This window comes from Leguminivora glycinivorella, chromosome 5 (assembly GCF_023078275.1).
Source record: "Leguminivora glycinivorella isolate SPB_JAAS2020 chromosome 5, LegGlyc_1.1, whole genome shotgun sequence".
In the NCBI taxonomy this organism is placed as follows: domain Eukaryota; kingdom Metazoa; phylum Arthropoda; class Insecta; order Lepidoptera; family Tortricidae; genus Leguminivora; species Leguminivora glycinivorella.
In genome coordinates this window covers 19,783,029-19,799,814 of record NC_062975.1, presented here as the reverse complement: position 1 = coordinate 19,799,814, position 16,786 = coordinate 19,783,029, and the positions used below count along the sequence as shown (strand labels likewise).

The 16,786-nt window shown below is 35.2% G+C and overlaps 1 protein-coding gene across 1 annotated transcript; it reads left to right on the top strand.

The window, feature by feature from the left end:
- The first annotated feature begins 113 nt into the window (after nucleotides 1-113).
- LOC125226380 lies at nucleotides 114-14,876 on the top strand. The gene is made up of 8 exons (XM_048130352.1): nucleotides 114-137; nucleotides 510-614; nucleotides 1,099-1,231; nucleotides 1,739-1,878; nucleotides 2,567-2,627; nucleotides 8,861-8,972; nucleotides 10,361-10,456; nucleotides 14,724-14,876. The coding sequence occupies exons 2-8, from the start codon at nucleotides 524-526 to the stop codon at nucleotides 14,781-14,783; spliced, it is 693 nt and encodes a 230-aa protein (XP_047986309.1). The 5' UTR covers nucleotides 114-137; nucleotides 510-523; the 3' UTR covers nucleotides 14,784-14,876.
- The last annotated feature ends 1,910 nt before the right edge of the window (nucleotides 14,877-16,786 follow it).

Sequence of the window (16,786 nt, the reverse complement as noted above, 5' to 3'; positions counted from 1 at the left end):
GATAAAAATGATAAAAAGTAGGAAATCAAATTAATGATTTAATTGCATAGGTACATTTTTTTATCTGTTTCTACCAATCAAGATTACATATTGTATAAATAGTGAAGTTTGCAGCTTAGAAAAGCAAATATTTATAGGTGAGTGTGGTCTACTTTTTTCTCAATGAATTTATTAAACAATATAATTATATATATACTTATTAAAACAACTTAAACTATCCTTAAACTAACCATACCTACTTAAATATTTTTTTATAAAAGCGAATTTAAAATGTTCGTTTTTAAAGTGCTGACCTACTTTAATTTTGCTAAAGTGAAAAATGCAGTTTAACTACTGTAGCAAATATTTTCTGTAGTAGGTAAATTATGTCTCATTTGTGATAGAAAAAAAAATCAATTTCGAAAGTCTCTTTCGAATTTAATTTAACTTTTCTACAGGATTGTTTACGATATTTGGTCTTTCTAAAAGTCCCGTGTTTATTACTTAAATTAAATATATTGCATTGACAGTATAAAAAATCACCATGAAAGTCATCGTAGTTGCTCTTGCTTGCCTGCTGGCCTCCGTCAGTGCACTGCCCAACCAACAGGGCAAGGAGCTCGAATCAGCCCTCAGTAAGTTTTTTATTTTCTTTATTTAAGCGCATATTTCATCATAATTGCTTTATTCTTTTAGTTTTTATTGTATTTTTCTGCCCTTTTTGTATAGAAAAGCTCCATAAATACGTTATGAATTTTAATTATTGTATAATGTCAAGATCGCTTTTCAAAGAAAGTTTAACAGCATACGGCTTTTAACAAACTTACATTTTAATATGTATTTGCGTCCACGACATAGTCCTCACTGTCATTATTTTAATTTATTTCTAGTACTTAAATACTTACTATTTAATTATTAAATGAATCAATTTAAGATCTACTTTTATACAAAACAGAGTGCATATCCAATGTTTTGTGAATGCTTTTACTTTTACCGTTAGATTTTCAATTCTTGTTTTTAACTTTTGTGAAATCTCATTCCAAAATTACAAAAAAATATTTTAATATATACATTTAGGTGCATAGATGTTTAGACGTTCTAATAAAAGTTAATCTACAGGGTCTGGAGACACAAGGCTGGTCACTGGTAACATTGTTAAAGCTATCGAAGAATTCGCTGCTTCCATCCGCGAAGCTGGCTTGGACCCTCTTGAAATTGACGAAGTGATCGACTATGCTCTGCCGGTACCTTCGTAAGTTTTTTCAAAGTCTAAAATTGTCCATTGATCTCACTATCAAAATTTTAACATAGAGAATTTTGTATGTCTTTTGTATTTTAATTTGGAATTATTTTTTTCATTAAATGTCCTAATCAATGATATAGGTAGTATATCCATATTGACCGCTGACTAGGCGAAATTGTCTCCAGTCTTCGCGGCTCGCGATTATGCTTCGTATAGTGGTTGCCGTCCATGAACTTGGTCCATGAAACCATGAAAATAGACTTTCGTGAAAGTCAGCTGCTATTTCGTCTTTGGGTTGAGGAATAGGTATCAACTACTGAAACAAGTAAAAAAAAAATCATGTGTCAGATTGTTTAGAAGCTTTTATATATAAATTATAATCATAAATACCGAGATATAATCGGGTACCTACCCAGGCACGGTTGTGTCACGGTCTAATAAGGCATACCGTGTGGGGGCATGCACAAGAACATGTAAGAAATATGCGTCTTATTAACCTCGTAACTTTTTTTCCAGAATCCTGAACTTGAGCGCTGTGCTCAGAGGCTTCGTCTTCAGAGGGTTGAGCAACATCGTCATCAACAGAATGAACTACGCCGTCATCTCATCTAGATTGACCTTCAACATTGCACTGCCAGAAATCTCTACAAGCTTTGGTAAGTATTTATTCGGATTGTTCGTAGAGAAAACCTTTGTTTTTAAATATGACAAAGTAACTTATTTCCTATATCCTTATTTTAGGAGGGATTGACTTCGGGATAATTTGAACTATGTACATATTTAAGTAGATACAATAATCGAAATATTTTCGATGTGTAAAATTTCGACGTGTTAAAACATGTGTTGGATTATAAATTAATGAAAATACTTTAACAAAACTAAAGGGGTAACCCTACATTTTGCACATGGAAAATATTTCGATTAGGTACTTAGTTAAAATTACCCCGCAGTCAGGATTGACCTTGCTCCTTACCTATTATTTCAATCAGCACTCATGCGTAGGTATATTGGTATTAATCGATATAAATTGAGTCCAAAATATGACTAAACTACTGTCTGTGAGTTTATTTATTTTTACAGTTATTACATGCAATACTTTTTTAAACCTTCTAAGCTGTAATTATTCCGTAATTGTGCCGTATTATTCAAACCAATGTGGTCAAACAGACTTAGTGAAAACATCATAAAAGTTGTAAGTAGGTAGGTATACTGAAAAAAAAAACTTTTTTTTTAGATATAGTCAATTTAAATTAAATTTTTAATTTAAATACTTTAGATTTTCTTAACTTGTGCCATGTCCACAGGAGAAATTCAATATGATATTTACTAGCGTTTGCTTTGCAGGTCTTGCTCAGTGGGACGTTAACTTGTTTGACAGGAACTTCAACGGTATCATCGGTGGGCGGTATGTAAAGTTTAAGTTTACATAGAATGTTACTTTAAAAAAATCAAATTTATTGAACTAAAGAAATAATTAAAAATACTAATATAATATTATATTAATATATTACGTATTATGTTCGTAAATAATTTATCGGCCGACCGCCCACCCCGGCCCCGGTCGGGGTGGTGTAATGGTTTGAGCACGTCAGCCGCGATAGCTGGAGACCCGGGTTCGATTCCCGGCTTCGCCACCAGTGGGCTTGATCGCTTTTTCTTTAGTGTATGGTATCTATTTCAGTTTATAATTTATATTCGATACCTCTGGGTTCAATTGGCGTAAAGGACATTTTGGCGAAAATGAGTTATATATACAGTTTTGTTCAGAATTTCAAGCGCTATCGATCTGTGTAGTTAAAATTTCGATATCTCTTAAAAAGTTGCCTTTACGACCAAGATTTTCTACTATGGACTTGCAAAAATAGCTTTTCTGAAGGGGCGTAAATATCAAGTCATTAATTATAAATTACTAGCTTTTACCCGCGGCTTCGCCCGCGTAATAAAAGTATTCTTGTTGAAACGTTTACAAAAAATAAGATTTTCATTTGGATCCGTAGGTTTCTTTGTAGGTACATCTGTCCGCGATTATTTCCATTGGGGGGTCATTGTAACTGATCTATTTGCTGTACGGTCAGCCAAGAACCTTACACTGCTTATTGGCTGACTGTACCTTACACATATTACTATTGTTTTAAAAGAAATTCTTGCAATGATTGTAGAATTGTTACACAGCGACCACAGCGTAGGTAGTAGGTACGAATATGTATGTATTTTCCTATATAAATATTTATACTCGGGAAACTTCATACAACCCACATAGCCAGTATCTCGACGCTATGGTCGGTAGGGTAAAAAGTACTTCCTTGCATTATCGCTTACAATTTTTTCCATTTAGCTTATACTTATTGCAAACGTAAACTTATAAAAGGCAAGCAAACAACGATCTTCTTACAGCACATTGAATATAATAGTTATCACGGATGCAGGATACTTGCCGATGCCTACTTACTAATCCCTTCCCACTGAGCCACCTGCATTTTACACTGCCTAGATATCGATTGCCGACCGATTATTCCGACCCCAATCCCTATTCTTATCCCCGTCCCTATATCTATCCTTGTCCTCGTCCCTGTCCCCGTCCCGTCCCTGTCCCCGTCCCTCCCCTATCCCTATCCCCGTCCCCGTCCCCTATTCCTATCCCTATCCCTGTCCCTGTCGCTGTCGCTGTCGCTGTCGCTGTCGCTGTCGCTGTCGCTGTCGCTGTCGCTGTCGCTGTCGCTGTCGCTGTCGCTGTCGCTGTCGCTGTCGCTGTCGCTGTCGCTGTCGCTGTCGCTGTCGCTGTCGCTGTCCCTGGGCGTCATCCATATATTACGTCACAGTGTAAGGGGGAGGGGGGGGTCATACTAAATGTGACAATCCCTGTTAAATGGATACAAAAAAGCGTGACATAGGAGGGGGGCAGGGGTCCAAAAACCTGAAATTTGGTGTGACGTAATATGTGGATGATCCCCTGTCCCTGTCCCTGTCCCTAACCCTAACCCTAACCCTATCCCGTCCCGTCCCGTCCCGTCCCGTCCCTGTCCCCGTCCCCGTCCCCGTCCCCGTCCCCGTCCCCGTCCCCGTTCCCGTCCCCGTCCCCGTCCCCGTCCCCGTCCCCGTCCCCGTCCCCGTCCCCGTCCCCGTCCCCGTCCCCGTCCCCGTCCCCGTCCCCGTCCCCGTCCCCGTCCCCGTCCCCGTCCCCGTCCCCGTCCCCGTCCCCGTCCCCGTCCCCGTCCCCGTCCCCGTCCCCGTCCCCGTCCCCGTCCCCGTCCCCGTCCCCGTCCCCGTCCCCGTCCCCGTCCCCGTCCCCGTCCCCGTCCCCGTCCCCGTCCCCGTCCCTGTCCCCGTCCCTGTCCCTGTCCCTGTCCCTGTCCCTGTCCCTGTTCTTGCCCCTGTCAAATTATCATGCTAGGAGGTGAAAATCCTTTCTTAGTGCTCCTCTTATGGCTATTTTGGATATTTTAACCCTATTGCACTACGACAGGGGACAAAATTTCTTTTCCACCTCATTAGATTTTTAAATCGTTGTATTTATCGTAATCAGCGACCCGATAAACCATAAAAACGATACCCATATTGTGTTTTTGACTTTACCCCCTTTGCACCCCTTTAGGGGTCAAATTTTCAAAAAACCTGAAACATGTATTTAGTCATATGTCTTTAGGAATCCTCATGTGAAGTTTCGTATAAAATAGTCAAACTAATCTTGTTTCCCCATACAAACTTTGAACCCCTTTTTGAGTCCCTTAGGAGGCGAATTTTGAAAAATCCTTTCTTAGTGCTCCTCTACACTATATAAGGAACCTACGTGCCAAATTTGACATCTCTAGGACCAGCGGTTTCGGCTGTGCGTTGATATGTCAGTCAGTCAGTCAATATCTTCTTTTATATATATTTTTGATATTAAACGCCATTGCACCACAACAGGGGAGAAGGTATTTCACTTTCGCCTCGTTAGATTTTAAAAACGTTGTATTTATCGTGATCAGCGACCCGATAAACCATAAAAACGATACCCATATTGATTTTTTGACTTTATCACCCCCTTTTCACCCTTTTAGGGGTTAAATTTTCAAAAAACCTGAGACACGTATTCAGTCATATGTCTTAAGGAATCTTCCTGTGAAGTTTCGAATAAAATAGTCAAACTAATCTTGTTTCCCCATACAAACTTTGAACCCCCATTTGAGTCCCTTAGGAGGCGAATTTTGAAAAATCCTTTCTTAGTGCTTCTCTACACTATACAAGGAACCTATGTGCCAAATTTGACATCTCTAGGACCAGCGGTTTCGGCTGTGCGTTGATATGTCAGTCAGTCAGTCAATATCTTCTTTTATATATATTTTTGATATTTAAACCCCATTGCACCACAACAGGGGAGAAGGTATTTCACTTCCGCCTCGTTAGATTTTAAAAACGTTGTATTTATCGTGATCAGCGACCCGATAAACCATAAAAACGATACCCATATTGATTTTTTGACTTTATCACCCCGTTTTCACCCTTTTAGGGGTTAAATTTTCAAAAAACCTGAAACACGTATTTAGTCATATGTGTTAAGGAATCTTCCTGTGAAGTTTCGAATAAAATAGTCAAACTAATCTTGTTTCTCCATACAAACTTTGAACCCCCATTTGACCCCCTTAGGAGGTGAATTTTGGAAAATCCTTTCTTAGTGCTCCTCTACACTATATAAGGAACCTATGTGCCAAATTTGAAATCTCTAGGACCAGCGGTTTCGGCTGTGCGTTGATATGTCAGTCAGTCAGTCAGTCAGTCAGTCAGTCAGTCAGTCAGCTTCTTCTTTTATATATTTAGATTATTTGTGTCGTAAAGGAAATCTACAAATAAAAATATAGTCGTAAGTCACCTTGATATATATTATTGCCCTTTAAGCCCTTACTTTTTAAGGATCACTTTCTATAGTAGTGTGGTAAAGTTGGGCGTAAAGGACAAGTTTTTTTGTTCTTCGTCCTTTACGACCAGCACTAAAAATATTTTATCCGCAACTGTAATCGATATCATTGGGTTCAATTGTCGTAAAGGACATATAATGCAGGTTTCCAAGAGAAAGATAAACCCACTTTTTTGTTTTTTTGGCCTATATTTGTGACGTGTATAAGAAAAATATGCAGATTACGAGTATCTTTAACCTAGTGTAACAACCGTAGTGATAAACTAAACGATTTAGAAGATAGATGGTTGTAAAGGACACGTCAAAAGCTATTAACGTCCTTTACACCCATGATTTGATAGGGTCGTAAATGACGGTCTTAGATGATTTTTATACAAAACCGGGGCGTAATTGTAACCGAAATGGTACAAATGTTGTGCTAAGTTTACAATTAAAAACTGGAAAAATGTGTCAAAACGTACTTAATATGGCATAGAATAGACATTAGTTTAATGCAGTGTATTATTTATCTAAGCTATCTTAGAAACAAAAAAGAACAAGACTATTTTATATCCAGTTTTGTAATAAAGAAACAATATTTGCTTAAAAACGATCTACTAATACTTTGGCAACAAGCTCAAAGTTATTTTTTTAGTATTCGCCGCTGTTGAATAGTCAGTAGGTTACGCATTCAGCCTTTAATTCTAGCGGGGAAACGCTTTCGTAGTATTATTATACTGCGACGAGATGTAGGTAATTAAAAAAAAACACTATGGTAATCAGGGTACGTACCCACAACGTATGCACAAACGCTCACGATAATATCTATTTCGTAGCTATATATTTTTTTCGTAGCTATAGCTATAGCTTTATCGCTCTTGCGTATTGCACCAGACTGCATTTTTGTCGGCGTCTGGCGTCGACGATTGCCATTCAGCTACGCCGCCAGTAAACTTTAACAGTAGACTATACTAACATTTAGTGCGACAATAACAGGTGCGTTTCGCTAGCGAATGAGCGTTAGCGTTTGGTGACTTGGCTATGTACCCACAGGTACTCAAAGCATTGACTATAATATTTCTAGGATTGAACTCATAATTAAGATTATTCTTACTTAACAGGTTAAAGACTAAATAACAATCTTCTGTTTTAAAATTATCAAAAATATGCATCAACATAGTAGGTAGTCTTGACTACAGTTACTATTATTTATTAGTTGGTCACAGTTTGTATACGCGTCTTAACTTGCGTTTATAAATTGGTACTTAACTCTTAGTTATTCTTAGAACTTCTTTCTACTTTATACTTAAAATTACTGTCGTATTAATATAGTCTACTGTTCACAGTTGCTGATTAAAGTTTACGTGATTACCATTAGTATTTTTATATTTACTTCAACTACGAAAGCGTTTCCCTGCTAGAATTAAATACTGAATGCGTAATTTATTGAGAGTTGAGACAGCGGCGAGTACTAAAATAATAACTTTCCAAAATACTAGATAGTTTTTAAGCAAATGTTGTTTCTTTATTGCAAAACTGGATATAAAATAGTCTTGTTCTTTGTCTCTGCTAAATATTTAGATAAATATACACTGTAACACTAATGTGGCTATTCTATGCCATATTAACTACGTTTTGATACATTTTTCAAGTTTCTCAATTGTAAACTAAGCTAAAAACAGTTGCCATTTGTACCATTCCGGTTACATTTACGCCCCGAATTTGTATAAAAATCATCTAAGACCGTCATTTACGACCCTATCAACTCTAATTGTTCAAAAAAATCGTGGGTGTAAAGGACGTCCATAGCATTTTGACGTGTCCTTTACAACCATCTAACTTCTAAACCGTTTAGTTTATCACTACGGTTGCTACACTAGGTGAAGGATACTAAAAATCTACATATTTTTCTATATACGTCACAAATAAAGGTCAAAAAACAAAAAAGATATAAACATTTTTCTAAAAAAAAAGTTGTTTTTTGCTTCTCCTGAAAACCTGCATTTTGTCCTTTACGCCAATTGAACCCAAAGGTATCGATATACTACTAAATAAACAAATCAAAAAAATATTTAATAATTAATTTGATTTGTTCCCTACGTTAATTTAAGGCATCTTAACATTCTTAAATAAATATCACTTAAATAGGGCACTTATTGTTTTTTGTCAATAGGGCCCTATTTTTATAATCTTCAATATGAAATCAACCGGGAATGTGATACCTATTGACTGAAAATGTCACACATATTTAACATTCATATTGAAGAACAACGAGCATCTGCAACGAGGAGCATTACTTTCATATTAATAGATAACGAACTATAAAGTAGTAGCATGTGACACTCCCTGGGTTGCAGGCGTCCATAGGTTACGGTGACCGCTTTCCACCAGGCGGACCGTAAACCTGTTTGCCATCGACGTGGTATAAAAAAACTACAAATATAAAACTGAACTAATAACTAGCTGACATCTAAAATAAGGCCTTAAGCATTGTACCTACCAATGATGCTGGTAATATTTTCCAATTTATTGCAAAAATATTATGCGATGCTGATGCAATGTGCGAGAAAGCTTCGTCCACAAGGTTTGTAGCCAAGAGTGCAATTGTTGACGCTCCGTATCGTAATAATCTCTCTCTATAGTCTTCCGAATGGGTGCAGTTTTAACGCGTGCGAGAGTACTCTTGGCTACAGGCGCAGTTACATCTTCCATCTTGTTATAAACATCTTGGTTGTTAATATACTAATTGTTTTTGTCCTCCCTAGTGTTTCTGTGAACAACGTCGTCATCACCGGCGATATTCGCGTCAGCATCGGCATCATTTCTGGTGTTAGCATCAGAAACATGGAAATCAAATTGCAGGTCGGATCAATCCAGGTAAGAACAAAATATTTATAATTATTCTAGCATGAAAAATAATAAACAGAAAGGTCCTTAGATAAGTACCCAATTGCTCGCTGCGTGGCGAACGATATGCAACTCTCTTTCGTACTGGATAGTGCGAGACAGACAGCGCGTTAGCGATTGGTCTATGGGCGTTCATCATATCATCATCATATCAGCCCTTTATCGCCCACTGCTGAGCATAGGCCTCTCTTCTAGTATGCCACTTCTCCCGGTCCTGGGCTAATCTCATCCAGTTGTAACCCGCAGTTTTTCGGATGTCGTCGACCCAACGAGCCAACGGATGCCAGGCACTTCTTACATTTGTTAGCGGCCACCATTCCGTTAACATTTTGGTCCACCTGCCATCACTCTGCCTAGCAACATGCCCCGCCCAACTCCATTTTAGTTTGGTAATAACGATACCTACGTCTTGCACCTTAGTGCGACGACGGATTTCGGTATTCCTTACTCGATCTTGCATCTTAATACCGAGCATGGTGCACTCCATGGGCGTTAGAACAAGCAATATTGGTACGTAGCCGAATGGCTCAAACGCTCACGAAACGAAACGCTCGTAGCTATCTATCTCTATCGCTCTTGCGTATTGGCGCGACAGAGCCAGACTACCTTTCACGGCGTTTCGTTTTCGTTTCGCGACGCAGAGTTGCCATTCGGCTACGGCACCTGCAATATAAACATTAAAGTGTAATAAAATGGCAGCTAAATCAAGAATACAAAGGAATTTACAAAGAGCCCGAAATACCATCGGCTTTGTTTATAGTATCCATACAATTTCATATTTCAAGCTACTTATATTGAGTTGGAAGGCTTGGTAGTTTATTCTTTATTATTTTTAGGCCGGATATCATTTTATGCTGGTTTTACACAAGATTGCTTATTAACTGTATACACCATTAGAAAAGACAGTATCATTTTATTAAGTTGGTTAAAATAAAGTTTGTATGTCAAATGTGTGTGTTTAAAGTTTGTACTTAGCAAGGACGATCTGGCAATCTCATAAAAAAAGTGTACTCCTGAAATGTATTGGCCATTTATGGATGAAACTAAATGGCGCTGTTTTGCAGCCTGGAAGTGGCAAAAATCATATTTTTCCCAAATATTTTTACGTGTTTATAATATAAAGTCTATCTATCTATCTATATAAAGTATCAGTGTAGTTATGATAGTATTTAATAGATGGCGCTAACAAATGGAGCTACGATGCTTGTCAATCCTTTATAAAGCAGCCTTGGTTTGTAGAGCAAAATAAAGAACATACTTTGTCTTTTAATCCCGATGAACACCAGAGTGATCTACTTAGTGACGTAGATAGTCATTTTAGTTGTGATACACAGCTGATATTCATTTATTTTTTACAGTCACACCTGAACGTTGCGATCCAAGGACTGAACCTTTCTCGTAACATCAACAACTACTTGAGCGTCACTGTTCCTAGAACCCTCAGGGCTTATGAGGTGAGTCACTAAAACAATGCAATGTCCTTTATTGTATGTTTATTACCGACAAATTTTCATTTATTGTAAGTTGTATTGCTTTAGCAGTTAGGTACGTTAAGTAAGCGAGTCCCTTACTGTATTTCGATTTATATACTTGTGCCCATTGTTGATATAGAAAACCAATTACTTAGGTATCTGAGTGAACGAAACAATTGATTATGTAGGTCTAGAAAAAAAAGATATTAGTCAGGGACCAAACGACCTCTTTTACAAAAAGTCGTCGACATCTCTTCTAAATACCTAAAACAGGTATGGATGTGTTCCTCGTTATCTCCAGATTACGAATTGACCTGTTTTAGTTTAAGGAGGGGGGGACGGGTTGAGAAAAAGGGGGAGAAAGATGGCGGCCGACCATCATAGATATTTATTCACATCTCGACTCCTATGGCACCAATCTGTTCGTGCAAGGTGTCCTTTGAAAGCTTATTAAACCTACTTTAATTATTTTCAAATAACTATACTCATAACAGTAACCGTTTACGAAATATTTGAAAATATGTGTTTTTTTATCGCGCATGAGTTGCACAAGTACTAGAAAAAATGCGTCTAACTCAATAAACAATAACTTTACCACAATTGATGTTATTATAAAATTTTCGCGTCTATTCATGCTCTTTTTAAAAATATAAGTTTCATTGGTATATGATAATATATAACCATGTAATTACGAACAAGGTTTAGCAGGAGTCACTCTGCCCGGTCGCAGAAATGGGCGCTGACCGTAGTAAAGTATTCAATATTTTTGAGGTCCTATTTTACGGATCCATATGCGAGAGGTATCGTTTCAAAGCTAATTAAACCTACTATATTTTTTTATAAATAACTATAATCATAAAGGTAGCTGTTTAGAAAATATTTGAAAATATGTGTTTTATAGACCATGAGTCGCACAAGTACCTACTGGTAAAAAATGCTTCTTAATCAATAAACAACAACTTTTCCGGAATTGATGTTAGTATAAGATTTACGCGGAATTTCGTGCGCTTTCTAATAACATAAGTTTTATTGGTGTATGATATTATATAACCAAGTAATTACAAATATGGTTAAGTAGGGGCCACAGCGCCCGGCCACGTATGGATGCTGACCGTCGCCAAATTTTCTATATTTTTCAGATCCTATTTTATTTAACAGGAATCTTTTGAAAGCATATTATGCGTACTATCATTAGTTCTCAATAATTTTAGTTGTAACTGTAGTAGCTAACAAAATATTTGAAAATATGCATTGGAACCGATGTGAGTAAAACATGCTTCTAGCTCAATGAATTATATTTTTTCCGCAATTGATATAATAACAAAATAAACGGCGAAATGTATGACCTTTTCAAATAATAAGTTTTGTCAGTATTGCATAAACAATTAATGTTAATTTATCCATCATACTCACTGCGCACCGTCATATACATGGATGACCATTTTCGTTGCCGTGTTCATAATTTTTAAGATTGTATCTTGGTGCATGACCAATAAACAATAACTTTACCGCAAATAATGTTATGATAAGATTTACAGGACATTTCATATGCTTTCTAAAAATATAAGTTTTATTGATGTATGATATTATACAACCAAGTAATTACGAAATTTACGAATTTGGTTTAGCAGGTGTCACTGCACCCCCGTGATGACGTAAATAAGTGCTAACCGTCGCCTAATTTTACGTATTTCTCAGATCCTATTTTAGCGATCAATTTGTGAGAGGTATCATTTGAAAGCATATTATGCGTACTATCGTTACTTTTTAATAATTTTAGTCGTAATTGTAGAAGTTAACAAAATATTTGACAATATGTGTATTTTTACTGTATATGAATAGCATTCGCACTGATACGAGTGAAACATGCTTCTAGCTCAATAAATTATATTTTTCTGCAATTGATATAATAACGAAATGAACCGCAAAATGTATGGCCTTTACAAAAAATGAGTTTTGTTAGTTTTGCCTAAACAATTAATGTTAATTTGTCCACCATACCCACTGCGCACGGTCAATCGTCATATAAACGGATGTCCACCGCCGTTGCCTTAATTTTTTCATCATTTTACAGATTTTATTTTACTGATCAATTAAATATAAGTAAATTCGATACGTGATAGATTATATTTATTATGAATATACGATTAGTGAAATAAAATCTGAAAAAGGCAACGACGGTGGACATCCATTTATATGATGGTGCGCAGTAGGTGAGCTGAACAAATTCAAATTAATTGTTTATGCAATACAAACCAAACTTATTTTTTGTGTAAGTCATACATTTTCCGTTTATTTTGTTATTATTTCAATTGCGGAAAACTATAATTTATTGAGCTAGAAGCGTGTCTTATCAATGCCAATGCTATTCATTCACAGTAAAATACACATATTACTAATCAAATATTTTGTAAACTTCTACAGTTTCGACTTGAAATATTAGAAATAAAGATAGTACGCATAATATGCTTTCAAATGATACCTCTCACAAATTTATCAGTAAAATAGGATCTGAGTAACGTAGAAAATTTGGCGACGGTCAGTCAGCACCCAATATCGTGACAGGGCGCAGTGACCCCTGCTAAACCAAATTCGTAATTACTTGGTCATATATTATCATACACCAATAAAACTTATATTTTTAGAAAGCACATGAAATTTCGCGTAAATTTTATAATAACATTAATTGCGGTAAAGTTATGGTTTATTAAGTTAGAAGCATTTTTTATCTGTATATGTGCAACTCGTGCTCGAAAAAAAGTCATGTTTTCAAATATTTTGTAACCAGCTACCTTTATAACTATAGTTATTCAAAAATAATTATAGCAGGTTTAATTTGCTTTCAAATGATACCTCTTACATATGGATCCGTAAAATAAGAACTTAAAAATATTGAATACTTTACTACGGTCAGCGCTCATTTTTATGCGACCGGCGGAGTGACCACTACGAAACAAAATTCGTAATTTAATGGTTATATTATCACTTACCAATAAAACTTATATTTTTAGAAAGCTCATGAATAGTGGCGTAAATTTTATAATTACATCAATTGCGGTAACGTTATTGTTTATTGACTTAGAAGCATTTTTTACCAGTACTTGTGCGATTCATGCTCGATAAAAAACACATATTTTCAAATATTATGTAAACAGCTACCTTTAATATTATAGTTAAGTATAAACAATTATAGTAGGTTTAATTATCTTTCAAACGATACCTCTCCTATATGGATCCGTAAAATAAGACCTCAAAAATATTGAATACTTTACTACGGTCAGCGCCCGTTTATGCGACCTGGAGGATAACCCCTGCCAAACAAAATTCTTAATTACATGGTTATATATTATCATATACCAATGAAACTTATATTTTTAGAAAGAGCATGAATAGACGCAAAAATTTTATAATAACATCAATTGCGGTAAAGTTATTGTTTATTGAGTTAGACGCATTTTTTACTAGTACTTGTGCAATTCATGCGCGATAAAAAAACAAATATTTTCAAATATTTCCTAAACGGTTACTTTTATGAGCATAGTTATTTAAAAACAATTAAAGTAGGTTTAATAAGCTTTCAAATGACACCTCGCACGAACAGATTGGTGCCATAGGACTCGAGATGTGAATAAATATCTATGATGGTCGGTCGCCATCTTTCCCCCCCTTTTTCTCGACCCGTCCCCCCCTCCTTAAACTAAAACAGGTCAATTCGTAATCTGGAGAGGACGAGGAACATATCCATAACTGTTTTAGGTATTTAGAAGAGATGTCGACGAAAATCGTGAAGGAGACGACTTGTGGCCAAATTGGCTCTAGACTATATATAAAACATACGTAAGTAACGGAAAATTATCTGTTACAGCATTTTAAAATATCTGAGCGGCTGAATGATTTCAATCAGGTGGCACACTTAAAGGTTATGACAGATGGCGCCACCTTATTATAAGTCAATTGCACAGATAAAGTATTTCATACGTGAGAGCGAGAAGATGATATTTTTTTCCTCTCTCACATAATATGAATGACAATAACATGCCTAGGCACTGCACAAGTGCCGCCTGGCGGAATAAAATGTCAGTGTGCATTTTATTTTAACGGTGATTTTTTGTACCACTTCTTCTCTTCCTTTTTTTAATTTTAGTATAAATTATCACTAAAATAAATTACTTAAATTATCATTTGTTTTAAGTACACCGGTTTGTTATAAAAGCGGAACATTGCTCATACATGTGTTATTTGTTTACAGAATGACATCAACCAATTGATCACTATCGTCGCCAGAGATGTCGTCGAACAAAATATGTAAATAAGTAACAAATTATATGTAATATAATATGACTGAAATATATAATACGAAAAAGGAAATGTTTAGAGAAATAAAATGTATTTAATTAAAAAACATGTATCATTTCGTACCTTTCATTACAAATTCAATTGCATTCCTGCAAACATATTTTTTTATCTAGTAAGTTTAGTACTAAAAACAGTTTAATATATTTATGAGATAGTTCTTGATGAGAATTACAACGCGCATATTACATTTCCAGAGGGCCTGACTAAGATAACAATCATTGTTGAAATCACTAACTGGAGTATAAATAATAGCTATGTCAAGTCACATGACTTCTGTAGACATTATATATCTTTTCCTTTGGTGTTCGTCTACGTATGGCTGATGTAATTGAAGAACATACATTTTTTAGTAGTATCGTAGTATACAAGCACTACTAAATAAATTCCTTATAAGGTCACATTCAGCAGTTCCTGTATTTCTAAAGTACAAACTTACGGAACTCATTGAATGATTATAAGTTTAGGACGCAGGCAGAAGAACATACGACTTGTGAGCAGCCTATGAACGCTTGTAACTCCAGAATAGGGTGGAGCGAATTTAAAAATTTTGGAAATATGCAATTTAATACCACTCAAAGAATGCCTAATTTGATGAAGATTACGAGAAAAATAATTTAAAAAATCTAGCAATATACTTTTGGCCTTCTACCATTGATTTAATAAAAAAATATTAATATTTTTTTGTAAAATTTAATTTTTTATTTTTACAAATTTTTATTAAATTTATATATTAAACATAGTCTTTGATGTCTGAAATGATTTTAATTTATTTTTTTTGTACTTTAAAACATTTTTTTTCGGAGACCTAAATTTATATCAAAATCGGAATTTTCCAAAAATTCCTATTTACATGTATTTCGTGCTTAAAAAAATATTCTTAGCATGTGACAGAAAAGCTATCAATCAAAATAAACTCAAAGAATATTAAAAAACATATCAGTCCAACCAAAAATTTTAGTTATATCGCTTCAAAGTATGCCTAAATTGCCTAATAACGCCTAAAATGTCACTTTTGGTCATCATGTAAAAATAGGAAAAATCAAGAAAAATGCAAAAACCCAAAACTTTAAATTTATATCTAAATATGTCCTTTCATATAAAATACAACCCAAAAAATATACTGCACGTGTTACTTAGTTTATCGTATTTCGCATGATAACGTGATTATTGAGTTAAAAATGAAATTTTGAAGTATCATTATTTACCACTTTTTAATAAATTTATGTTTAAATATTATGGTTAAATTCACTTAATTACAGCTTCTTTTATAATATTATTTAATAATAAGAAATAAAAATTGACGTCAGACATATTTAATTTATTTCTTAATTTTACCTTATTTTTTTTGCTTTTACGGCTGGTAGAGGGCCAAAAGTAGTACCTTATTTTAAATTTGATGCCAGAAATATAATCTGCAAATTTTTCCGCAACTTTTGACACCTATTCCGTTATGAATTTCTAATTTTTATTTTTCTCCATACAACCACGCTCCACCCTACTCCAGAAGTGTTACATGAGCGTTGCCAGCCTACCCCCTTTGAAATTGAGCTCTGGTAACGATGCTCGATTTTAGGGAAATTTTGGGGTAACTTAGCATCGTCATGATAATACATATTATAGGTAGGCAGGTAATAAGTATCATTGCATAATATCATCTGTCTACCACTCTGTATTTATCAACAGATTTCACACAATTGTAAATCATATTCAAATTACATTTTAAAACATCAGACAAATAAAATGAAATAGGTATAAAACTGATAAAATTTCACAGACATACAAAAGCCAATAAAGAGACCGCGTGAATTTGTAAAGCGATTAAAGAAGAATTAAAATGATAACATTCTTGATTCTTATGATAAGGTATGTGGCTACTACACTGATTTATTATGGCAATCGATAGAGTTATTAATTAATTCTGTAAAGATACGTAATTTTATTTGTGTGTGTTTATTA